Source organism: Montipora capricornis, chromosome 10, assembly GCF_036669925.1.
Source record: "Montipora capricornis isolate CH-2021 chromosome 10, ASM3666992v2, whole genome shotgun sequence".
NCBI classification, from domain to species: Eukaryota; Metazoa; Cnidaria; class Anthozoa; order Scleractinia; family Acroporidae; genus Montipora; species Montipora capricornis.
In genome coordinates this window covers 63,321,354-63,347,094 of record NC_090892.1, presented here as the reverse complement: position 1 = coordinate 63,347,094, position 25,741 = coordinate 63,321,354, and the positions used below count along the sequence as shown (strand labels likewise).

General features: G+C 36.3%; 3 protein-coding genes across 3 annotated transcripts in view; 1 reads left to right on the top strand and 2 right to left on the bottom strand.

Moving 5' to 3' along the window:
- LOC138021173 (uncharacterized) overlaps positions 1-13,249 on the top strand; it is a 22,221-nt gene extending 8,972 nt beyond the window's left edge. The window contains exons 3-4 of the mRNA XM_068868039.1: positions 10,524-10,772; positions 12,864-13,249. Coding sequence (XP_068724140.1) covers positions 10,524-10,772; positions 12,864-13,249 — 635 coding nt within the window. The remainder of the gene's footprint in view (positions 1-10,523; positions 10,773-12,863) is intronic.
- Positions 13,250-13,681: 432 nt separating this feature from the next.
- LOC138021172 (uncharacterized) lies at positions 13,682-16,254 on the bottom strand. Its single transcript, XM_068868038.1, has 3 exons — positions 15,588-16,254; positions 14,368-15,476; positions 13,682-13,687 (listed from the first exon to the last, which is right to left on the bottom strand). The coding sequence occupies exons 1-3, from the start codon at positions 16,252-16,254 to the stop codon at positions 13,682-13,684; spliced, it is 1,782 nt and encodes a 593-aa protein (XP_068724139.1).
- Positions 16,255-21,796: 5,542 nt separating this feature from the next.
- Positions 21,797-23,074, bottom strand: LOC138021171 (uncharacterized). The gene has a single exon (XM_068868037.1). It carries the CDS (start codon positions 23,072-23,074, stop codon positions 21,797-21,799), a length of 1,278 nt encoding a protein of 425 aa, XP_068724138.1.
- Positions 23,075-25,741: the final 2,667 nt, after the last annotated feature.

The following is a 25,741-nucleotide window of genomic DNA, read 5'->3' as shown; positions in this document are numbered from 1 at the left end:
AATAGGGCGATTAAACTGCATAAGACAGGAAAGCCAAGAACAGCCAAAAAGAGGGAAAAAGGTGGGAACCTATATAACTGCCTTGTATTATTTTATGAATCTGGAAATGAGGCCAAACAAACCTATACAGGCAGATAACAAGACTTCTTTTAAAAGTTAAAGCTAGGGTTCAGTGCACACTGTAGCCATGCAATGCTTAGACTTAAAGGGACACTTTTTTGGATGTGCATCTAATTAGGCGCATTTCTGCATGATGGGGTATTCCAGAGGAATTAGTAAGCAATAGTAGTACGCACTTCAAGTCAGCCGTGTTTGATGTCTTCAAAGCATTAAAGTATGCATAGTTCAAGCACACTACATCAAGCCCACATCATCAGGCCAATGGTGCTGCAGAAAGTGGAGTACGAATCTCTAAATGAATCTTGAAACAGGAGGGTCCATTCCTTGCTCTTATGGCCTACCATGCAACCCCAATCCCAGCAACTGGAAAGACTCCATCAGAGGTGATTATGGGGTGCCAGATATGTACTACTCTCCCAACCAAGGCAAAAGTCCTAGAGCCTAAGCTTCCAAACTATTCAGCTAGCTGTCAGAGAAGGTGATGCCAAAGAAAAATGAGCCTATAAGGAGTCCTTTGATAGGATAAATGGTGTGAGGGAACTGCCACAGCTCCAACCAGGAGACTGGGTCAGGGCCAAGCTGGATTTATTATGAAAAGCAATGACTTTGGAAGCTTTAAATGTTGTATGTAATTAAAAGAAAGTAATCCAGAGCAGAGGACATCCAAAAGAAACCTATTTGTTACAGACAGGACCGACATTAATTTAATGGTGACACTCCTATTACTACAGTAGTTGAATGCAAAATATTTAATTTTCAATGAATGGTGGACAGCCATTTTCAGTTTCAGTTTTTTTTCAAAAAATCTCTCTCTCAGTCTTGTAAAGCTTTAAGAGTTTTCTACTGTCAGTTTTCAGTGTAGATTCAGTGTGGTTGTATCAATTTGAAACCAATGTCGTTTACTTTACCTTTGTTCGCAAAAAAAGGGAAATGCATCAAGAATGCTTGTAATTGCTAGAATACTTTGAGCATGTGCATTATTTGCATTTGGACTCTTGCCATATGTGCTTGTTAAACTTGTTGACGTTTAAGGCAGTGATGAACCTAATTTGGCTTTTGATAGGGTGCAAAGGAAAATTGGAAATTATGCAACACTTTCAAGTCTCATTAGGTGGCAAGAAAGGTCTATTATGCCACAAATTATGCGATTTCATTTTAGCTAATTTAACCAAGTTTTGTTTGGTCTAAGGGGAGGACCATCAATGTCTTTCTGTTAATGAAGATATTAGTCTAAGAGCACAAAGGAATGATGAAAACATCTGAAATAAATCATTTGTTGCCTCGATCATTTTAAATTATTGAAGTCAGAGATTGCTAATTGTGCTGATTTAGTGACACATGACTCAGCTTCAAGGAGCTTGTCCACCACAAATTTTCGTAGATTATTGACTATATGTTGCACAAAGAACAAACAGATCATTGTCAACATGAAACGTTCCTTTGGGTACTTTCTTGCCCGGTCTTTCCCTGAAAGTATTTACACTGTCTGAAAGGTGTGATTTTTTTTCCAGTGAATAATTAAGCTCTTGGCATTTTAGCAACAAACTTCTCCATTATAACAATGATTTTGATGTCTTGAAAGGTAAAATTTCTTGAGATAACGTTTAAATTATCAGAGAACTTAAGAAAAAACGAGGTTTGGCTCTTTCCGTCCATAAATTGTGTGATTTTGTAAAAAAATATTAGATTTGTTGCGATTTTAGGTTTATTATGTGAAATTGCAACATCGCCTAATATCAGAAGCTCTTAGTAATGACGGCCCTGACTGATTGATACATTAATGCTTATTAAAGATTAGTTTAAGTTTAATTAAGGACATTCTTTCCTTTTTAGCCTATCTGGCCCGTTCTTACAGTGTGACGCATTTGCCCATTCCTCTGGGGTTCTTCTGTGCATTTTGCCCGTTATTTCCTACCTTTCAGACTTGTGCCCAACCTGCGTTGACAGAGCACCCAAAGGGGGTATGGGTTTGCAACATATACTTTGCTCGTTGACCAAAACATGAAATGCCACAATTTAATGACAATACAACAAATTAAAGCAAAGCGTCAGCTTCCAGAAATGTGAATAGGTTTGAGGAAACTGGATAAGACAGGAAAGCCAAAAACAGCCAAAGAAAGAGAAAAAGATCATCCAATAATTGGCTTGTATTTGTGAATCTGGAAATGAGGCCATACAAACCTTATATAGAGGCAGATAACAAGACTTCTTTTAAAGGGTTTGAGCCAGGTTTTTTTGCCAGGAAAACTGTTTCAATGGTCAAATGGAAGGTTGAACATATCTTGTGCCTTTCTTGGGAAACCCCCAAGTAAAATTTAGGGTTTTGTTATTCAGAATTCTCCTGCTCTTTGCAAGGTGAGTGTCATGACGAGATAGTGTATTGATCACTTATTGAGATTTTAATGATAATGATAAAAATACATGACTTGTTAACAAGAACAGCCACCTACAACAGAGAATCTACCACAATAATGTTGATTTTTACAATGGGTCTTTCTTAAAGCAGATGATGTGGAGCATGATGGCATAGGTGATGAACCAGAGGAGACTCTTCCCCTTGATAATGCTAGGAATTACACATCTGGTAAATAATTATAATGAAATGACAATAGTAATGGACCAACCAGGTTAGGTGATGAATTGAAAAATTTTCAAAAACCTTGAACTCAATGTCCTGTCCTGCAGAATATCAAATCATTATTCTGCTGGACTAATTACTACTTGGCCACTCTGCATCTTTGCTCTTTGTTGTCATCCTGCCACTGCAGGGTGTATTTTGTCAGCATTAAAAGGGAGGAAACTAAGCCAAGAACTGACTGATTCTGGTTTTCAGTGTATCTGGGTGGGGGCATGATACCTGGTCACTTTCTTTTCCTGCATGAACAATTAATTATACATGTGTGTGATAAACAGAAATTTTTTTAAGTACCATCACAAGAAAGAGCATAATTGTTAAACCTCTTGCAAAGTTTTGCTTTCATGCATGAATGATACAAAACGTTTTTGAACCTGTTTGAATGTGGAACCTTTAAAGATTTTGCCAGCTTCTAGAAAGATTTAATTATAATTATAAACCATTAATCAATCAGACTGCCCACAGAACATTAAGGGGAATTAGAGTTACAAGTACATGTACTTTTTTTGATTGAGAACACTCATCTGGCACTTGTCCTTTTGGTCTGGGGTGATTTAATACACCACCAAGTGTAAAAATAAGTTTACAGAGTGTCTTATTTTGTGACAGAAAATCAGGAAGCAGAAGCAGTTGGGGCCTTTTGTGTTACCCCTGTTAGTGCTGGGTTGCTGAGGTCACCGCCTAGTGTCTCAACTGTCAGTGGTACATCTGGAGCACAGGGAAGATGCACAACAGAAACATCACAAGGAAGCAAATATACTGGTAAGCCTAAAAGTACCAGCACTTGACAAACCCCCTCAATATTGATACACCATGCATGGTTGCACTTAAATTCCTGCTTACTTAGTTTTGCAGTAACTAAAGGTCGACTAACATAATCATTAACTTTATTTCATGCTCTAGATCTCTCTCTCATGGAATGCAAGAATATAAACAGAACCTGAAAGAACCTCATTTGCAAAGGCTGCTCCTGAGCAGCTGACACATACCCCACCATGCTCTTCCCCAAATACCTAGCTCAGTAATGTAAAGTGTAATTAATTAAGATGTTCCTGGTCTAGAATTAAAAAAAAAAAACTGTTAATAATGTCGAGATACAATAAAAATAAGGAAACAGTTAATGTTTGTGAGTTCTACTTCAAAATCAGTGATCCCCCAAGTCACAGAAGCACTGATCTCAATAATGCACAGAAGACCTGTGTCCTGCTCCACGATATAGTAATGTTATAGGATACTCTTTCCCTTCCTAGTTTGGAAGGAGGTCTTTGAGTATGCTATGGTCTCTTTGACACTCTTCCACCACCCCCATCCCCCGTTCCCCCCTCCCCAATGGTGGGGAAAACTGGAGGAGTAAACGTGGCCTTTTTAACCTCCATGAATCTGTTGGCGTACATGTTACAAATTCTTTTCATTTTCATGCTGGCAATATACAAAATTTGGTTTGGGGTTTAGGTCTTGATGGGAATCTGCATCACAATGACTCACTCAGGACATCAAACAATGCTGATTTTTGCTTCTTCCAGAAGCTTCAGGCATGTGTATACAACATGGGTCTTTAATTTTGCTCATTGCGAGGATTTCTTTCATTATTTCTCGCAGAAAAGGGTCTACTTAACATCATTGCAGACAATTTTTACATTTCTGCACTGAATAGTAAAGCCGCTATGTCTGTAAACCATTGCATGGTCCATACTAAAAACGTAACTGCAGATTTCAACCCATTTCCTTAATGGGAATAGCTATTAGCCAGCTAGATGTGCCTTTCTCTGAAGCAATATCAACAGCTCTCTTGGCATTCTGAGGTAGCAAGTTTAATTCCTAGTTCCCTGCACAACCATCCTTCTCTTTATGAGCACTTTGTTGTAATGCTGTTATTTAAGCATCGTCTGAACATTCATGTGAGTGAGACACAATTTGCTTAACAACCAGAGCAGTTAGCTTTATGATGCTGCATACTGCAAGGCTGCAGTCTGGCAAGGGTCTGTTATCCCAAGTTCCCCAGTTCATTCATGCCATGTGCAGCTGTGTCCAGTGCTATTGCACACTCACAGACAAGTGGTCTTCAAGGTCATGAAGCTCATTGTGGCACTGGATAGTAAAGCCTCTGTGTTGTAACCCAGTAAACCGTGGTATGGTCCACACTAAAAGTTTTGCCACAGACACAATTGAATGGAGTCTCAGGGATAATTCCCAGCCATATCTATAGATGCACCTTTCTCCACAGTAAGATTAACAGCTCTCTTGGTTTTCTGCAGTAGAGAGTTCTTCATTTCCACTAGATCCCTGTGCAATGTTTCATCCTTCTCTTTGTGAGCACTTTGCTGTAATGCTGTTATTTCAGCATCGTCTGAAAGTGTGTGTACCTGAGACAGAATTTGTTCAACAAGCAGAGCAATTATCTTTGCTGACACTATACTCCAAGGCCGCAGCCTGGCAGGGATCTGTTTTTCCAAGTCCCCCATTTGCACTGACAGTGCCTGTACATTGTAGATTTTGTTCACTCAGTGCATGTGCAGCTGTGTTATTAAAAAGTCACTGATGGAATTAATTAAGACATCTGCTCTTGCACACTCATGTGGTCTGAGATGGTCTTCAATGTCAGGCAGTGTAAGTCCAGCGACGTTTTAGGTCAAACCTAAAGGCTGCTTGGCAGGCTTGACAGTGTGCAGTTTGAACTTCTGCACACTTCACACTTCTTTTTAATACTTAATTAATGAACCTAGTCTTACACTGTGCCGTTTATGTACCGGTACTCTTTGAGTTATTCTCTAGAGCCTAGCACTGCACCTTGGTGCCTTTGACCCTGTGAGAAGATATATGGCCGTCCCTTCAAAGATTGTTTTAGGAGCTTCTTCTCTCTGAGTTTTTGTTATAAGTTATCCTTTCTTCACATTTGGATAGTGACCTACACTAGGACCGTCTCCGAGAGTTTAGCTCTTGCGGTGGACCAGCGCCAGTCATCATCAAACCAGCACTGTTTAGCCAAGGTGTGCTATTGGGGACCTTGGACGGGTCAGCTTTTTGAGAGTTAACAAGACACGTTTGAATCTGTCCCCTTTTCCATAGTTGTAATTGCTTTGCCAAGGACACTTGATGATAATCTTTCGTTGGTGATTTCTTGCTTCGTTTTTCTGTTAACAGAACATCGGTTGTTTTATTAGGGCTATAGGCTGCATTTCTGATCTGCTATTCCACTCATTTAATGTACATACTAGTTAATAATTGGTCGATTAAATTTCTTCTGGTTTTGTATGGGACAAGAAAAGTGTTTTTATCAATATTATGCCATGTCAGAAGAACAATAATATTATTGGTGTATCACACATCTTGGGAAGAGCACCAGAATGAATTGTACGTAAAGCTAAAGGAAATAAGGCAAAGCGTATTGGCTTCCAAAAATAACCAGTGAGTTAAAAAAAACACACAACATGAAGACATAACAGAAGTATTTATCTAAGAAAAAGCGAATAATCAACCTTGAAGTAGCAAATACATGTAAATTAAACCACAGGCAATATTAAATAATTCATAGTTGGTTCTAGCTGAAAGCAAACAACATGATTGATTTTCTGCACTTGTATTATGGCTATGATTGTTTTCCATTGACTGAGTGTAAAAATGGTATGAAAATAAGAAGGCAATAGTTATTTATCCCTTTATTTCTTTATTTTATTGATTATACAACCAGCCAAAAAGAAGATACATGTACATAAAATTATGATTAAACTGGAAGAAACAGAAGGAATGAAAAAAAATGAATGCAGATCCATTACAAGCAGTGCTAACAAATAAAAAAAAAAATAAGAGAAAAAAAAAATTAAAGGTAAGTACATGTAACTAAATAAATAAAAACCCAATATACACAAATAAACTACTATTAATTTATGCTTAATTTTAGCTTAATTAACTTACTGAATAGCTGGAACAAGGCAATTCCATTTATTATTATAGAAGTTTTGTTTCTGATTGCAATATACGTACCTTTCGGTCATTAAAGTTTCTTTAAGTTGCAGTTTGAAAAGCGAAAAGAGCAACGCTTCTTCAACTAGATTGCTGTTGTGGATAAAGAATTTTGCTACTAACAAGACCAAACTTAATTAAAGCTTTCTGGTGCTTTTGGGGTCCATAAGGAAGGGTTAAGTCATTCCAATTAATAAGGCAATAGCTTGTCATAAACTTAAAAACTGCAATCAAGATTGTAAAGCTTGATGATAAAATAATATTACTAAGTGATGTATTTATACTGTGGCATTGAGTGTTCATCAAACCTGGATGATTAGTTTTGTTTCTTTTCTGTTGTACCCCAAACAATTATGTCATGGGATGTGATATATATAGGGGAGGCATTCCTATGGAGAGAGGACACGCACAAGGAATGATGCGGCTGTAGAAAGAAAGGAGCACATTTGACCAAGCTCTAACTACCTGATTTGCAAGTTGAAGAAAGGTTGCACGAAATGATAGTTTTGCTGGCTAAAGTGGTGCAGAGGTTGATTAGGCCTTAAAGTTTATTCCTTTATTCAAAAATTTATAGTCCTGCAACGGGTTACCATCACGCAAGACGCCTAAATAAAATGAATAAAAAATTCCATTAATAATAATAATAATAATAATAATAATAATAATAATAATAATAATAATAATAATAAGCTTTTGAAATAATGAACATTAGGCGTTTATTATTTTTTTTTTTAAGTGTTTCCTCTGTGATTAACAGACGTTTTAGTATTTAGATTGAGGATTTTATGGATAGCAAACAGTTTTGCACTTAATTACTAGGATCTTTTTTATTAGGAACTAGGATTTTAATTGTAAGGACTTTGGTCGTCGCATTGATTGGCTACGGCTTGCCGCCCAATCATTGCATAGGATATCTGGGCATCCAGAAGTTTTTACTGCCATAATAATAATAATAATAAGCATCAATCATTATGCAATATTAAAATTCATCATTGACTAAAATACTCAAATAAAACTTTTTTAAAACGATCCGCGGACTTGATGTTTTACAATTTCGCTTGGCAACGTGTTCCAGTCCTTAACAGTTCTACAAGAATAACTATTCTTATAAGTCTCAGGATTTGGCAGCAGTTCAATAAACTTGTTTTGGCTAGAGTTCCTTATAAGTCTTCTGCGCTTCGTAACATAGTCTGGGAAGACCAGGCCACCATCACCATGAATTGCTTTGTGGAACAAGGTCAAACGCGAGATTGTTCTTCGCTTCTTCAGGGGTATCTAGTTTAATTCGTTCGTTCAAGAGGTTTGTAACTGTTCCCGGTTCCCGCGTTTAACAGTTTTTAACGAAGCGTGCGGGTCTTCTTTGTACTCCCTCTATTTGACATGTTTAACATGTTTTTTTACATGTAAGTGTGCCTGCATCAGGTTTGGAGGATAGTGAGGGAAGCGGAGGCAATGAGGTGTGTGAAATGAATTATGATCCACTTACTGATATAGAAAGAAAAGCATTCAGTTGAGGATTTGCAAATTATTCGCTATTGATGATAGGAGCTGGATACGGAGGAAAACAGTCCAAGAGGAACAAAGTCTTGTGAACAAGGTGCTTGAAAAATTCGAGGCCAACAACACATAAACGTTATTTGAAAGAGAGAAGTGATCCTCGCACTTGAAGCAGTTATCTCATATAGACACCTGAACAATTCATGTGTCTTCAAGGGGATTCGAATCCATGGCCTCTGTGATGCCGGTGTCACAGCGTTTTGTGTTCCCCGGGCCGTGGAATACTGAACACTAGTGCTGTGTGTTCCCCCTTCGCCATAACGATAAATATGATATCAGAATATGAATACAGAAAGTGTCCTAAACATGCATAAAAACTAACCTTAGGCCTAATTAGGCCTAAACAAAAGTTTTAAGGCCTAAGGTTAGCTTAAGCCTGCAAAGCAGGCGTATTTTTGTTTTGGTAAGAATTATTGGCCGACATCTTGGATAGCAAGACTAACAGAGGTCTGAGGCCAGTCAAAGAAATTGCACTCAGTGAGAGAAGGACAGTACGAAATGGTACAGTGTGGTTGTATTTTTGATGAGCGAGCATTGCTTGGATGTTTTGTTGTTGCACCTGTTGCTGTCGTTCCATTTGTTGCATGAGGGAACCAAACATAGATTGTTGTCGCTTTGCTGCTTCATTTTGTTTAGTTGCTGCAATCTCCATTTCCCTGTTTTTGATTTTCAGTTCTTACATTTTGACTGGTGCATTAATTAGCAGGGTGTAGCGGTCGTGAACTGCTCTTCCAGTGACTTTAAACTTTGGCTGCATGATCAAGACCGTTGAGACGAACGGCAATGCTATCCCATCTCTGGACTTCTAACTTTGAATATGTAAGGTTCACTTACAATAGCTTTTAAGCACATAAGCACGTCTTGCTGGAAAGTCCACTTGAAATATTTCGTGGTTGCTAGAATAAAGTGGGGGTGCAATATTTTAGTTCAAAATGTACATGTAAGTGGACAAAGAGCACGAAGTATCAATTTACTTGGTTTAGTTCTCAAAAGATTCGGCCTTACATTTCTTTTCAAGAGGTTGTAGTTGCTTTGCCGCCATTGCAGATTTCATCAAACTGAACCTTAAAGTATTTGTGTGCTTAGAATCGACAATATGACATCAACAATTGGCCATTTTGTAACCCCAAATGGTTCTACTTTCAGTGTTTCTTATTTAAAATGATAAACAAATGTGATTTATCAGCAAAAAACATTGTTTTGCGTTTACATGTACGTTTTCACGAGAACAGCAAATCCACACGACTTTCGTAGTCGACGATCCCTGGACGTTCAAGCTAGTTCGCGCCAGCGCAGAACATTCGCGTGCGAAACTTTTACTTCTGGCAGTCATCATCCTGCCAATCCTTCCATTTTGTCATCTATGCTTAAGTTTCCTATAGACTCTTAAATAGACAACTGAAAAATTGAGGTGGCTGCATGGTATTACACAAGAGAGAGACCCTACATTTATAGAAAGTGCTGCATGTAGCAGCTGTGAAATCTTACAACATTAACGCCATCAATACTGTCACAATCATCACCCTTATTATACTTACATGTATTAGAATGATGATGATGATGATGGTGATTCATTTTTGTATTATTATTATTACTGTTACTATTTATTTTATTTTGTTTATTATTATTATTGTCTCAATTTGCTTCAAAGGGGCTGTGTCACGTAATGTAGCCAAATTCAGCAACTTAATACTGGCATCCAAATCGATCGAAACAAAAAACACTACTTGGAACATTGAAGGAAGGTTGGGATAAAACAGCAAATACAAAGGGAGGCAGGATTGGGCAATAATTGAAGATGATTAAAATGGATAATCATTGTGATTGGTGTTTTTGAAAACTGTTCGACCTAAAAGTTTTTCAAAATTGATCTCTGTTGTTTGTAACTCTAATTTTTATGTTATGCTTTGGTTTGTGCTGTTTAAAAGTAATTTCTGAGTTAAAGGGGCAAGTAAATGACTAAATGACACAAAATGTCTTACAAAGCCTCTCGTTTTTATCTAGAAAACTTGTTAAAAACTCACAATTGTTGAATTTGAGAAATAGCCCCTTGAGCTTGAAGATTTTTGAGAGGCCTTAAGAAATAAAATACACTTGGCAAAGGTTTGCTTATTTTATACGCTACCAGTATTAAGGAAGAAATTCACAGCCAACCGTAGTGATAATTCGTGGAGTTACCTGCAGCGTAGCTATCCTATTCATCAGTCACCTTCTCTGTCTTATTATCATCTTTGTCTATATAATTAATAAGGTACCCCCTCTTGCCCAAGAGGACCTGCGCCTGCTCCATCTTCACATTCGCAAGCACAGTCCTCGACAAGGCTTCAGCGGAGTACGTCTGAAGGACCAGCACCTGTAAGATATGTTAACTTTTTGGCTTATGGTGGCTACTCAGTGGAAATTCTTGGTGGCAAACATTTCAAGACACCAGACGGAGAGTTTGTGGAAGTGAAGAGTGGCACTCAGTACAAAATACATGTAAAAAATTCCCGTCCTTATGGTAAGGTTAACATCGACAACAACAACAACAACAACAACAACATGTTTTTTTGTATTTACACTCGCTCATTCAAGAACTAATTATATACCTGAAAAATTACTCCGTTCTGATTAGCTAAAAGAAATGCAGTTTTCAGGTAACATTAAGTGCAGAAAAGAAGTAAATAAGTGCAACAAATGCAAGAAGTAATAAACCAAGCATTCTGATTGGGGTGCTGGGATGGCGCAGTGGTGAGAGCACTCGCTTCCCACCAATGTGGCCCGGCTTCGATTCCCAGACTCAGCGTCATACTTGGGTTGAGTTTGTTTGTTCTTTACTCTGCACTGAGAGGTTTTCCTGCGGGTACTCCGGTTTTCCCCTCTCCTCAAAAACCAAAATTTGATTTGATTTGCATTAACTTGTTAATTTAAATTTGCGATGTCCCCGATTAGTGCTCTGCGGCGCTAGAAGATCAGACACTTAAATAAAGTTCCTTTCCTTTCAATGAGCAAACAAAGTCAGAGATACATGCAGCCAATCAAATGTGAGCCCTGGATGGCTCAATTTTTGCGTGATTGCATAATACGCATGCATTGCTTCTGCTTAACCATCTGAAATGTTATCGTGTATACTATTAATAAGTAATTACATGATTTTTCCAGTGCAATTTGGATTCAATGAGCACTTGCAATTGCACTAGCCCGTAGGACTCGTAAGGCTTTTGCAATTTTTTTCGTCTTTGAAAATATGTACTCAATTGCTTATTTGTTCCAATTTATTGCAAAAGAAATCATGTGATTACCCATACAAATGCAAAAGGGGTCATTCTAAGAATTATTAAAAGAAACAAAGAGAGTGAAGGCTACCTGCAATAACCATGAAGGCTTATCGTGATAGGTAGCCTGTTAAGAATGGGTGAACTATACTCAACAGAATATCTCATTTCTGATTGGTCAATGACTGAAGCATAAACAGATTTTAGAGTGCAACGCGGACGTTGCTGTGGAAACAAAGCAATGGGGTAATTTCTCTTGCATTGTGTGATTTATGGTCACTTGTGATGTTTTGAAAGTTTTCAAATTGCACGAGGCGTAGGCGAGTGCAATTTGAAAACTCAAGACATCACGAGTGAGGTATTTTGAAAACTTTAAAAAAATCACTGGTGGTCATACATTGTAAATCACGGAATGCACTCGTATTTTTATACGATTTCCAATTCTAATTGGGTCGTTAAAAGGTTGGATGCAATTAAATTGAATTGGATGAACAAGACAACGTGCAATATGACTCGAACAAATATACATGTAGAACAGCGACAGGGGAGGTTAGAAGAAAACTACCTTATCCTATAAGCATTACTTAACTGTTGTTTTAATTTCATTTTGAAAGCAAGCAGTTGAATGACTGGAGAGATTGATCAGTTTCATTCCAAATTTTGGTTCCCTTGAATCGCATCCTAAACTTGCTCTGCAGGCAGCAGGTTAACTGGACAATATTGCAGGACCCTTATAGCATAATTTCGTAAATACGACTAAAGGAAAGTCCACTTTAAAATGTGTGGTGACTAACTCATTAAGATGTTGATGGCCATCTTGGTTGAAAAACATGTGTTACGTCAGGCCAGCTCTGATACTGGGCTGTGTGACCATGTCATCAACTATCAACTATCAACTATCATCAACTGACTTTTATGTAAGATGTTCGAGAATTGTCATAGAGAAATCAAAAATTTCTTACCCATTCCAAACTTTCCGGCAGTTACAGGCTATGAGAAAGGAGCCTTAATATTTGAGAATTCAACGCCGACTTGCTAAGATCCTAATGCTTATTTTCATCCTTGCAAGGATCTCAGATCTTACAGGACTTAAGTCAAATCACGATGATAAGGACATCCAAGGATTGTCGAAAGTCTTGGATGGTCATTTCTGAAGCGTTTTTTTTTTTTTTACATTTTGTCGACAATTCAAGTTAAAAGAGAATGTCACAATGGGTCTTGGTCATTGTGCGTCGCATTGATTGATAGACTCCCACAATGTTTAAAGACAATTCAAGTGTGTGAAAATTTACTTAATCAACCTTTTAAGAAGAATTTTAATTTTTTTATCGTTGAAGGTTGTAATTTGGATATTTCTATTGACGGCTATGACGTTGGAGGTTGGGTTGTGGATGGCGGGCAGGAAATAACAATAGAAAGGTCTGCTTATGAAGCCAAAAAATTCACCTTCTACCGCGTAAAAAGGGCACCTAAGAAGGCAGGCATTGAGTCGGGACTAGATGAAAACGGCTTGATAAAGTGTGTGTTTTCACCAGAAGCTTTTGTGGGAATCCCAGTGATTATTCCTGATTCATCTCAGCCACTGATGGTGAATTTCGCCCCAAGTGCCAGGGTTGGTGATTTGAAAACTGAAATACAAAGGCAATTGGATAAGGCATCTGATCCTGAACAGATTCTTTCACTGAATCATAAAGTGTTGGCAAATCATATCCCAGTAAGGTGAGTGTCAATGATTCTTGTTTTAGGTGAATGGCAAATGGCCTGAGTAGTATAGGAGTTGGGGGTATGAGATCATTTTGTAAAAATGCTCTCATCCCAACCCAACTCCATACTACTTTACATTTGACGGTTACATATTTTTTTCTCTCGTATTTTCGGTCTCATATTCTTGGAAATCTATATGGTTTATATTTCTGCGAATCTATGCCGTGGCGAGGCAGAATGGATCCAACGCAAAATTTATTTTGGAACTATATGTTATTTAAAATGCGTGACTTTCTTAGAAAAATCACAAAGCATGGCATTCTCGGAAATAAATAAAGGGGGTTTCCCCGTGATTTTCAACCAATGAAAAGTTAACCCATAAATTAACCAAAACCGAAAATACAACCAAATGGTTCAAATTTTGGTTTTTTTCTGGTTGGACATTTTGTGTTCAATCCTTTAAAAGAAATGTTATTTTAGTGTGTTAATGTTGTAATGACCGTATGCATGACTTGTCACACCATTATTGTGAATGTACCGCTTGTCATCGAAGCAAGATAATGATACTTTATTAAGCTCATAGCTTCCAAGTTGATGTAAGTTGCTTCTAATCGTTTTCATGGTGTGATGCAGTTGCTTGTTATTAAACAGTACGTTTTTATAATTTTCATGAGTTATGTTCTTTTTGATGATATTCTTTTTAATACCCTTAGCGGTCTTTCCGCCTTTGTCATTGTCTTTCATATATGAATACATTTTCGATCGCAATCCGACGAATTCGGTTATTGGTATACCTGCTGCCTCGTCTTTGAATTTACCGATTACTTTTTTGTTTGTCTTGTCGAAATATTGTGAATCTTCGGGATAATCACTGTTATCGAATTTGTCTTTATCATTCCAAAAGTCTTGGTACGCATCACTGGTTTCAATTTCATAGGTCAAGCTGTCTGTGTCTGTGAATAATAATTTCGCTTTGCTACCGTATTTTTGTTTGATGTAGTTATAATGAAAATCATACATTAGTGTCTTGCTAAGATCTAGGATACACATACCCACATATGCCGGCCTGTTTAGGGTTAGTGTTTCTTTGATTTTATGCACTGCCACTAGATTTTTATTGAAGATCTTACTACTAACATATGTTGGTTTGGCAGCCATTTTTGACAGTTTGTTTTTATCAGTTACTAATCTGACATCTACTCGCTTTCTGATATTTTCCATTGTTTTCCCAAATACACTGTTATTCATAAGCTTGAAGAAGTCTTTTTCAAAAGCATTTTTAGCATTGGTTCTCTTCTGTGTGTTGAAATCAATGTATTCTTTCAACCATGGTGACTGATTGAACTTTAGAACTCGATGGATTTTGGTTATTTTCAAACCAAGATCGGTGTACAATTGTAGGTTCCTATAATGAAGAACATACTTTTCTTTGTTGCTTAATGTAGGTATCAGTTTATGAACTAAGCCAGTTGACACTTTGAATTTATTGGCTATTTCTTGGCAATAATTAGAAAGCATATCTTTGTTGACTTTGACCTTTTCGGCTGCTAGCGGATAATCATTATGCAGATCGTGTAATTCTTTAGGATATTCCAAATCAACTTCTAATATCAAACCTTTATTGCTATCTTCTTTATACTTGGCTAGGTCTATCTTATCAATCTGGTTTTTAGCCAACCATTTAAAACCACCAGTTGGAAGGTATTGGCTCATTGCCCAACCATACAGATTGTTAGCATCTAGATACATTATATACTTTGAGGGCGCCTTCTCATCATACGTTTTCATGTATCTATTATTAGCTTTGCCGTATCGATTTGCTATGTATGATGTACCACCACGCATGCCCTTTTCGATGAATTGAAACATATCAATATCAGTCATAAGCTCCAATTTAATGTCAGTCATCTTTAACATAGCATCCCAAGAAAGCCCAGGACTGGTAAAATAATGACAGGGGTCTAGTTTGTAGTATTGCAGACAGGTCTTTCGAAAGTTTTCAAACACATCAGCTAACAGAAGGATGTCAGATTTAAGATATAAGTCATGGTACTCACCCATATTTTTTAGATCAAAAGTGTTCCATACATTTTGAGCATGTTTGTGTTGATCACCTGAGATATGCTCATCATTTAATATACTGTAAAATTCTTCTTTTGGTGGCAGCTTTTCATTGAATTTTTCAAAACTGTCCATAAAGTCATATGGGTATACTCCCTTCTTACTCATCAAATCAAGCTCTTTACCTTTGAATTTTTGAGAAGTATATATTAATGCTTCTTTTGGTAGGTTGCTCACCAGTTTATCAAGACTTGAGCTCATGAATTGAAAACTATCAATAAAGGTCAGATGATTACCAAGCATGAAAGCCATATACTTTTCCATGTTGTTTGGTATGGCATTGATATTCATTTGGCATGTTTCACCTTTCTTGTTTGTGTATGTATGCTTTTTAACTATCTCACCAATTTCTTGCATTATAAAATGACTGTCATACCCACGGAGATTGTGAAACATAACTGGTATTTTCTCAGTCAATCTGAAATTTAGGTTACAATCTTGGTGAGCTGATCCTCTGTATTTACCTGTGATATGGCAATGGTCTCTAACTCTCACATCATTTTCATTGTATTTTTTATTGCAGATATGACATTCATTAGCTTTTTGAAATTCTTTTTCATCATCTTCAGTCATTCTCAATGGTTTATTGAAATATTTTTTCATGATCTTCTTGCAATATTTAACTTCCTCTAGCATAGCTTCCATAAATTTGTAAACAGCTTTTTCACCTCTATAAATTTGTACTGGTTTTGTGTATTTATCATCATAACAACACACAACCTTATATCCATAACCACAGTCTGTGTGTCTCTGATAAGCCTCTGTGTACGATTTATCATCATTAGGTTGGCAACCGGATATCTTTTCTGTTATAGCTTCAAAATCTGCATAAATGACGAATGGTACTGGTAGTTGTTTATGGAAATTATTGAATTTTAGTATGTTATCATCTTTTGTTGGCATTTTGATAGCTTGTGTGCCATTTACTTGTATGCAGTTTTCTTTATGATCAGTTAATACTCTTTCAGAACTGAAACATTGTAAGCAATGCATACAGAAGTGCTTCCTTTCCTTGTGTTTTGTTTGATTGTACATGAATTTGTTGAAATCTTTGATCAACACATAATGCTTGTTTTCATTTTCTGTTATAAGAAGCAGATTCATACAATCTTCATACTTTTCTTTTGACACATAAATGGGATATTTTTGTTTGTTTTCATAACCAAATACATTGATGTTAATTTCATTTTGCTTTTCTATTTTGTTGTACTGTTTGGTAGTCACTGGAAATTCAATTCCTGAATAATTCAAATTTTCAATGAATGCTTTGTCTGATTTTTTGATTCTCTGTGGGTATTTGTCTTGAGGATTAAGATGTCTTATGTGGCACCACCTGAAGCATTCATTATCCTCATTTTTCATGTTGATCAATCCTTTTGCACTGTGTTTGAGTTCATTTGGTAATTTGATGTAAGAAGATCCTTTCATTGGCTCGTATTTTACCACATTGATATAATGATTTTCAACAGATTGAATAGTCCAACCAGATCCCTCTGAAATCCAAACTGCAATCTTGTTTAGTATGACTTGTTTTGACAAAGATAAAGCTAGTTCAATTTGTGGGTCATTTGTTATTGTTTGTGGTTGACTGTTGAAATAAGCCGTTTTGATGATTTTTTCTTCTCGCCCTGTTTGCTTTTCAAAAGTTACTCTAAGTGTTTCAACAAACTTTAGACCTTTCATTGATTTTAATATTTTTTCGATATGGATGGCAACAGCCTTTCTTGTATTTTGCAGTTGCATAAGTGGGTCTTTGCTGTTTTTTATGTTGATTTCATAAGACTTGGTGAACCCTTTTAAAGCTTTGTTCGTTTCTTGTATTATGGTCCTTGGTGATGGAACGGGTTGTTTTTTGGTTCTTGGAGCTGCCACTGGAGCAAAACGCTTCGTCCTTGGAGCAGGCACCGGTCTATATCCATCTCGGAACTCTGGTGGTGGAAGAATTATGTTTTCTTCATAATTTCGCACCATTTGCCGCACACTCTTACGAGGTGTCGGTATTGGCCGTCGGGGACCAACTTTTGTATCGTCTTTGGTGATTAATTTTTTGATAAGATTTATCAGGTCTTTTTTGCTTAGATTTTCTAAACTGGTATGATTCATAATATTACTTGAGATATTATTTTTCATTCTCTATCTTATATAACAATCGACATTCTTTTAAATACTTTATGGATTTTTAGTTGAAACCAATCTGGTACGATTGATTTTAACTGTAAAAATTTGACAAACTATATATTTTCCAATTCATGAATTTTCATATGCAGTTTGTGTTTCTCACTTTTGAGATGCTGATGTTTTCCTCTCATGGCATAATTCTTTCCATTGTTGCATATCACACAATACCATTCTGTCTCACGACCATATTTGTTTTTTTTCTCTTGAATCTCTTTGTCAGTGAATTGTTTCTTTGGACCTCGTTTTGAAGTTTCCATATTATATACAGAGACATTATTCTTTTATATGGTTTTAATCAGAATCATCTTCAGAATCATCTTCATATTCATCTTCAGATTCATTTGGTTTGTATTTGCTGAAAGCTTGTTTTATCTGTTGCAACATGTCGTCGTTTATGTCATCGGGATCCATTACAAAGATTTTTTTTCCATCTGTTACCATGACCATTAATTTTTTATTGAAATGCACCAATTTCACTTTAACGGGTGGATGAATGACAGACAACACATCGGAATAAATCAAATCTTCCAAAAAGACTTTCAACGAAGGATCACGAATTACATGGGACATTAAAGCATTGAATAATGATTTTGGGTTCATATACAATAGGATTATATTAGTTTTTCACTTCATCCTTGCAACAATTTCAATGGTGCCAAAAATTTACGGTATCTTTGAAATTCTCTGAATAAAAAATCCATTTTGACATCTATGATGTGAAACATTTTCCCGATTTCTTTCTTTGGTCCTCCTGTTTTCAATGCTTTGATCAACAATGGTACTGCTTCTGAATGAACATAATGCATATAACCTGCGTTCCTGACCACTATTTCACAAATCATTTCTGTGATCACTTTTCTTACAGCCATGGTTTCAATTATTTGGCTTCCTCTGAACATATACTATATGTTTCGATTATCTTTTACACAGATTCATCACTGTCTTGTGACGCAAAAGATTCTGGCGAACTCGGGCAACTAAAATCCGATTCGCTTTCTTGTGATGAAAAACTTTCCGGTGAGGATGGTACCCAGTCAGAATCCGACAGATGGGAATCCTGATCGCTCTCATAATAGAAACCAACTTTTTCTTCATTTTCAAACTTGTCCATATAATATAAGTATATATTTTATTTTTTTATAAGTATTTATGCGCGTTTTCACCACGATTCATATGTTTTCAATGTCTTTCAATGGTATCCAACTGTTGAATTCATCACTGTATCCCTTCCATTTTACCAAAGCTTGTTTCTTTTTATAGTCTCTTCTGATCACTTTGTCAATACGGAAAATATCCTGCTTTGCTTTTGATAATTCAGGTTCATAAAAACTCCCTTGAATATCTTCACCTCTGAGATCTTTTAGTTTGTATGTTATTGGATTAGTGTATTGGATCGTATCGACTGTGAACACTTCTTCTGTCCAATTTGGTGTGTAACCCTTGTCAAACACATTCCGTTTATACTTAGATATTCGAACCTGGTCACCTGTTTTGAATTTAGGTTTCTGTTTTAATGGCTCCATATCACCATATAGATTGAAGTAAACTATACCTTCATTCCTCTTGTTAGATGCTTCAACGGGTGTCATCTTTATGCTTGAATGTTTTGTATTATTGTACTGTTTCACTAGTTTGGGTAGCATATCGAGATACATTGTATTACCTTGAACAGTGAACTGCTTCCACATTTTGGATTTAATTGTTCTATTCCACCTTTCAACCACTGAGGATTTCTCCTCATTTTCAGTGGAGTACATATGTATCCCATTTTTATCCAACAAGTCTTTCAAGTGTTTGTTATAAAACTCTTTACCCTTATCAACCCATAAATATTGTGGTTTTCTGCCTTCCTTGAATATTGTTTTAAATGCTTCAGTAACGGATTCACCTTTCTTATCCTTCAATGGGACAATCCAACCGTATTTGCTGAAAACATCAATAACCATAAGAAGATACCGATAACCTTTATTCCATTTGCTAAACTGTTGCATTTCAACTAGATCACTTGCCCATATTTCATCAATATGATTCACGATTACACGCCGCCGAGTAAAGTTGCGTCTTATGGATGCATGTAATTCATCTGCTAATTTTTCTTGCCAGTTACCCGACGGCTTTTTCCGTTTTTTGAAACTCCTAGACCTAGTTTCTGCTTTGTATTGATGACATTTCTCGCTAACCAATGCCCCCATTGTCTTTCATTATACGGTACGTTGTCTAAAGCTTGTACCATTTTTCGGTCTGCTTTGTTTTTACATTTCCTGTCATCCTTGCAGACGGAATAATCAACATCGTGTTGCATTGCTATTGCATCAGTTTTGCCAGTGGGCATATCATATATTTCCAATATTTGACCAGTTTTTGGGTCATACTTCAGTTGATTTTCCAAATCATTATAAGGTCCTGTGTAATGATGCCCAGGTAATGTCCATCCGCCTTTTGGTTTCGGCAATTTACCAATAGCTTTGTGAATGTCAAGAGCACCACCATCAAGATCTTTTCTGTTTGTTGTGTATTTTTTCTTGGGTCTTATTTTTGTTGACAATTGATCGAGAGCTTCAGAACCGACTTTATGAAGAAGAGGGTTCATTTTTCTCAAACCATAATCGATTGCTTTTTTCTGCAATTTTGGGTCTCTCATTAATTCGGAACCATAATATCTACCCATTTCAACGGCTTTTTTGCCAAGATAAGGTACTCCTTTAGTTAAAAATAATTCTGTTCCAGTATTAGCAATATCGCTGAGTAAGCCCGCTCCCAACGGGCTGTTTAGTTTCCCTGTTGTTTGACAAATTTGGTCTTTGTAATACCACATTCAGCACAAGTGCAAAAGAACATTAGTCTACCATTTTTGGCTGTTTTGTAACCTGAAGGTTCAACACATTCGGTTACCTTTTTCTGTTTTACACAATATGATTTCATAATATATATAAGTTAGATATTTCTGAAATAATGTTGGATAAATCTCTCATTTTTCATTGTATCATTTATATCGAATACTTGTAATAAATCATAATACGAATTACCCTTATTCATTTCATTCAGAAAGTATAAACAGAAATACCCACAAGTTGTTGTTTGTATGTTTTGTATCTGATTGTTTTGATGTAACAAAGTCAGATTTTTCTTTTTGGCATGATTCACAATCTCTTGAAATGGAGGCATACCAAACGAATCAAAATAATTTATTACATTATCCTTAACATAAGTGGCTACCCAGTGAGATCCTGACATATAAGCTGGTTCCAGATTGTAAATAAATAACGCCTGTTTATGGTTATGTGGAACTTTTTCATCTCTTGACAGTACATCATTGATTGGTATGTTTAAATATTTACACCATTTTATTAGATCGTGATTGGACATAGGTATGTTTTTGTGAAATTTTGGTTTTACAATATGTCTCCTATGATTGGGATTGAATTGAATGGACTGTTTTTTCCTAATAGTAACCCTTTTCCTTTTTTGGTTGAGGATGTTTTTTTTTTTCTACCATAACCAGTCACATATGGCGGATAACTATAAAATGGAGGGGGCATTCCAATTCTAGGTGCTCCTGTACCATCCTTTTTCGATGAAGGTGGTCTACCTACCCTAGGTGCTCCTCTTCCCGTTAGCTTTTTGACAAGATTCAAAGCCAAAGGAATTCCAATGCTAGCTAACAGAGTGCCTAAAAATCCACCTGATTGTGTTTTGGTCGGTGTTATTTTAACGCCAGATCCTGTTTGAGCCGCATTCATTATGTCTCTTTGCTGTTTGGTTGTAAACATATTCAGATATGGCATCAGTTGATTGATTGCATTGAAAGGTATCATCATGGGTAATGGCATAGCACCACCTTTTTGACCAGATCCTAACAATTTTTTAGCTCCGGCTTCTGCTAAACCACCAAGAGCACTCAACCCAAGGGTTTTACCAATTGCTGGAAGAGCTCTCATACCAAGTGACAATACGGTGCTCAAAAGACTTCCGCCTACTTGTTTTCTGATATTGGTCTTAGCAAGCTTAATGTCCATTCCTTTGTTCAATTGTCGATTTTTTTGCAATCTTTTTTTCACCATTGCTGGAACATAAAGAGTGTCGTTTCCATTAAGAGAATCATTTGTCAGTCTTAGAACAATTGTTTCCCTTTTATGGTAAGCATTACTCAGATTCTTTTTTTGATTATCTGACAGTCTTACGTTTATTTGATGAAGTTCAGTCATATAATATGTTACATAATTCCAGTCACAAAACATATACAAATAAATATGTGTCATTCATGGGATTAAACTATAACCAATTCATTACCCACCTTGTCAATAACAACCGACTCTTCGTACAATACAACTGCATGGACATTGAAATCTGCTGCACTGTTGGCATTGAGTTTGTACCTGAAAATCAACTGTTTAGGGTCTCTTGTTACTTTCTCTGCCTGATATGACAGATCAAAATAGATCAGTGGATACAGGCTGTTATAATTAGCAAGATTCAACTGGGTTCCGGTGTTGTAATCATTTTTTCGCATTGCATAAGACATCAGATCATTGAAAATTCTCACTTTGCTTTCACTGTCATATTCCGTTTCTGGGTAGAAAACACCATTGCCATATTCGAGTCTGCATGTTGTTAAATAACTGTTTGCGTTTGCTGCATTTAGTTTGAAGGTATCAAGTATATATGGATTTTGAGTTGCAACTCTGGTTTTAGCCCGTTGTAGATAAACAAAAATTGCTTTGACATTGTCAATACTGGAAGAAATCTGAAAAAAACCACTGACTCTAGCAGGTGCTGACACTGCATATAGTTCACGCTGATATGTCCATTTGTGTTCTTTCATGAAAGAGCTTACAAATTTGTCGTACATACTGTCTTTTGGTGTTAATTTTGGAACCCATAGTAGAAATCTGTTAATCACTACTCTTCCGGCATCTGCTGCTGCTGCCCGATTGATGAGTTCATTGTCGTTCTGGAGATTCAAATTGAATTGTAACTGCATAGGAACCAACATTTTATCCTGCAACTCTTCAAAAAAACTGTAACGATTGAGAGGTATGATCAAATTCACATCTTTTGCTCCTCCCGTTCCATCATCGTTGGCAGCTTGTGTAAGCACTCTTCTCGATTCATATCCTGAATTAGTATTGGCTGTCGTATCATTTGTGTCTAAATACCAAAAACTGTTTTTACCGACTGATCTGCTGTAATCATCAGAATATTCCAACAGATTCTTCACAAAAGTGACCTTATGTAGATTGTCAGTATCATAAACAATTTTCCCAGCACTTTTAATCATCATATGTGCAATCAATGAATGAGATCCGTTTATCACCGTTATTCTATCGGCTGCTGCATAACCAGCTCCATCTGCTATTTTTTGTAACTGGAATTGAACCTCGAAATAAGCATTGTACCAATCATAGAAAGAACTCCGGTCGTTGATGGTGAATCTATAACCGTTCTTTTCTTGATGTTGATTATTTCCAGGGGCTCTAATTACATCATCAAGTTGGAAACGCACCAACTCATTTCTTTGCAATAATTCACTTGTTCTAAAAGCCATTTATACTATTGTATTATATAATTTTGCTGTCATGTTATTTATTTGAAAAATCTACGCCTTCTTCCAGATCCGGATATCAATCTATTTAGTATCATGTCAGCGCTTTCATCTTGCTGTTTCTGTTCAATGGGCAAGGATGGAACAATTGCTTTTTGTGTTGGTGTTGTGGCTCCTTTTCTCAAATTTGCTAATTTTTTCATTATTAGGTCTCCTGACTTTTCTGCCGCCGCCTTACCAATTTTATCACCTGCATGGGAAACCCCTGATTCTAATGCCTTCTTGGCTAATGGCTTGGCGAATTTCTTGAAAACAGATGATGCCACACTCTTTAATGGTTTGAAAATGTTGTCGATAATAAGCCCCGACCCTTTGTGTTGAAATACAAATTTACCAAGTTTTGGATGGTAAAACCTCTTAAATTCATACGGTTTCATTATACTGTTACATTAGATACTTTTTAAAATCAGCGAAAAAGACGTATCCGCTCCATTTAGATCCACTAATCTTCTTTTTCCATCTGTTATCATGATTCTGATTGATGAAATTGTAGTTTTGTTCACAGGATTAAATGTAACTCTTTGTGGTTCGAGGGTGAAGGAGTAACTTGGTTTTAGTACACTAGTTGAGAATGAATAAATAATGTCTGTTTCTTCGCCGTCAACTAAACTTTCGTTTACCAAATCGCAATGAATATTGAGTACGTCTGTGTCTTGACTGAGATTTGGCACTCTTGGTCCAATATGCGTTCCACTTGCTAATATCTTTTTGTCGAAACCGATCAGTTCATTAAAATTACTTGCTCTTAAATCAAGTTGGTAATTTGCAGCTAATGTAACCGTGACTCTGAATGTCGTTTCGTTGAATTCAAGAGTCATCGGATACGTATCACCAGTTTTCGTCACATTTTTAATATGTCTGTCAAAGTCCGTATAATTCCATACCCCAGCTGGAAAGGTAATGTCCTTAAAAGTTGAACCATTATCGGAGCTGTATTTGATTAATTGATTTTTGTACCCAGCATTGACATTGAACCAAGTGAATGACATGTTAATGACTCTGTTAAGACCGATAACGTATTGCTTATTATTGTCTAGAGTTACAGGTCTGGTGAAATTTGTTGTAAAATCTTCTGGTTTATTATCCCCTTTATTTTTCACACTGTAAGATGATAAAACTATCTCTCGTTCCATTATATAATGAAGTTACATTAAATTTGGAAATATTGTTTGTATAATTTACCATATTGTGATTTGTTAATTGTTGTCATTTTCAATAATGTGTCCAATATAGAAACACCCATATTTCGCATGTCAATGCTTGTATTGCCAGCCAATATCTCACCAATCATCAAATCCAATTTTTTTATGAGTTCTTTCGGTTTGTTAAAAAATATCACATTGCCACCTTTTTGTTTTTTCCTACCAGAACCTTCCATTGTTTTCATTTTGTTTTGATAATATTTTATGTATTCATTCAGAGTTTTCATAGCGCGATCCACTCTTTTGTTTTCCTCTTGCCTATCAGCTTCCGTTATATTCCCACTTTTGTATTGCTTTGTAACGTTTCCTTTGTAGGCTTTCAATTGATTTCTTTTAAATTTAGCCGCATTGACAATCTTATTGAGATATTTTTTGTTTTTTCGTTCAGTCATTTCTTGTTGATTTATTACCTTTTCAACAGAATCATAATTTGGTATACCAAGATCACCTAATATCTCATCATCCATATCTTCATCATCTAATCCATAATCTACCTCATCATCGTCATCATATTCTGGTGGCAATCCCGGTTCTTCAGGAAAGTACTTAGGATCAACATACATCTCTTTTTTTCCTTCCAGAAGATCTTGTAAAGATTCTTCATATGTTGGTGGTTTTGGCACCAGTTGTTTTTCTTGCTGTGGCAAAACAGGTTGTTCAAATAGATCGTCTAAACCCATGTCTGGAACTTCATCCTCTATATCAATGCCGTAATCAGGAACTTCTCCTTTCTTCAGTGGTCGTTTTTTCCTTGGCAACCTTAAAGCCTGATTACTATCAATAACATCATCCAATTTACTTGTAATTGGTTGGAATACTTTTGAAAATCCCTGTTGACTGGTCTTCTGATCGATATCATGTTTTGTAATTGCATTATGGACATAATTGATCTTGTCCCCTAATTCAGATTTACTCTTTGCGAGTTCTTTCCACTTAAGTAAACTCATTTATTGTTATATTGTTACGTTACATAAAATGGAAATTCATATATAAAAAATAGCGTTTTACACCGTGTTGAACACCATGTTGAACACCATGTTTAACTACATCATTTTATCGAAACAATGTAACGATTTAATATAAATGAAGATACCTAATTATGATACTGGCGACGATGTTGTCACAAACTTCACACAACTACATGATTTTATGCCTGATCGATGCTTCCGCATGCTCATTTGTGGACCTTCTGGTTCGGGAAAAACAAACACACTGATGCATATGATTCACAATCTGTTGTATTTTGATAAAATATACCTTTATGCAAAAAACTTAGAGCAGTCAAAGTATCAGAATCTCATGAAAGAGTTCGAACCATGGAGTGAAGAAGCTGGTTATGATATCATTGAAGCAAGCAATGATAAAATAATTCCTGTAAAAAATCTCAATGGTGACAATCAAAAAATTG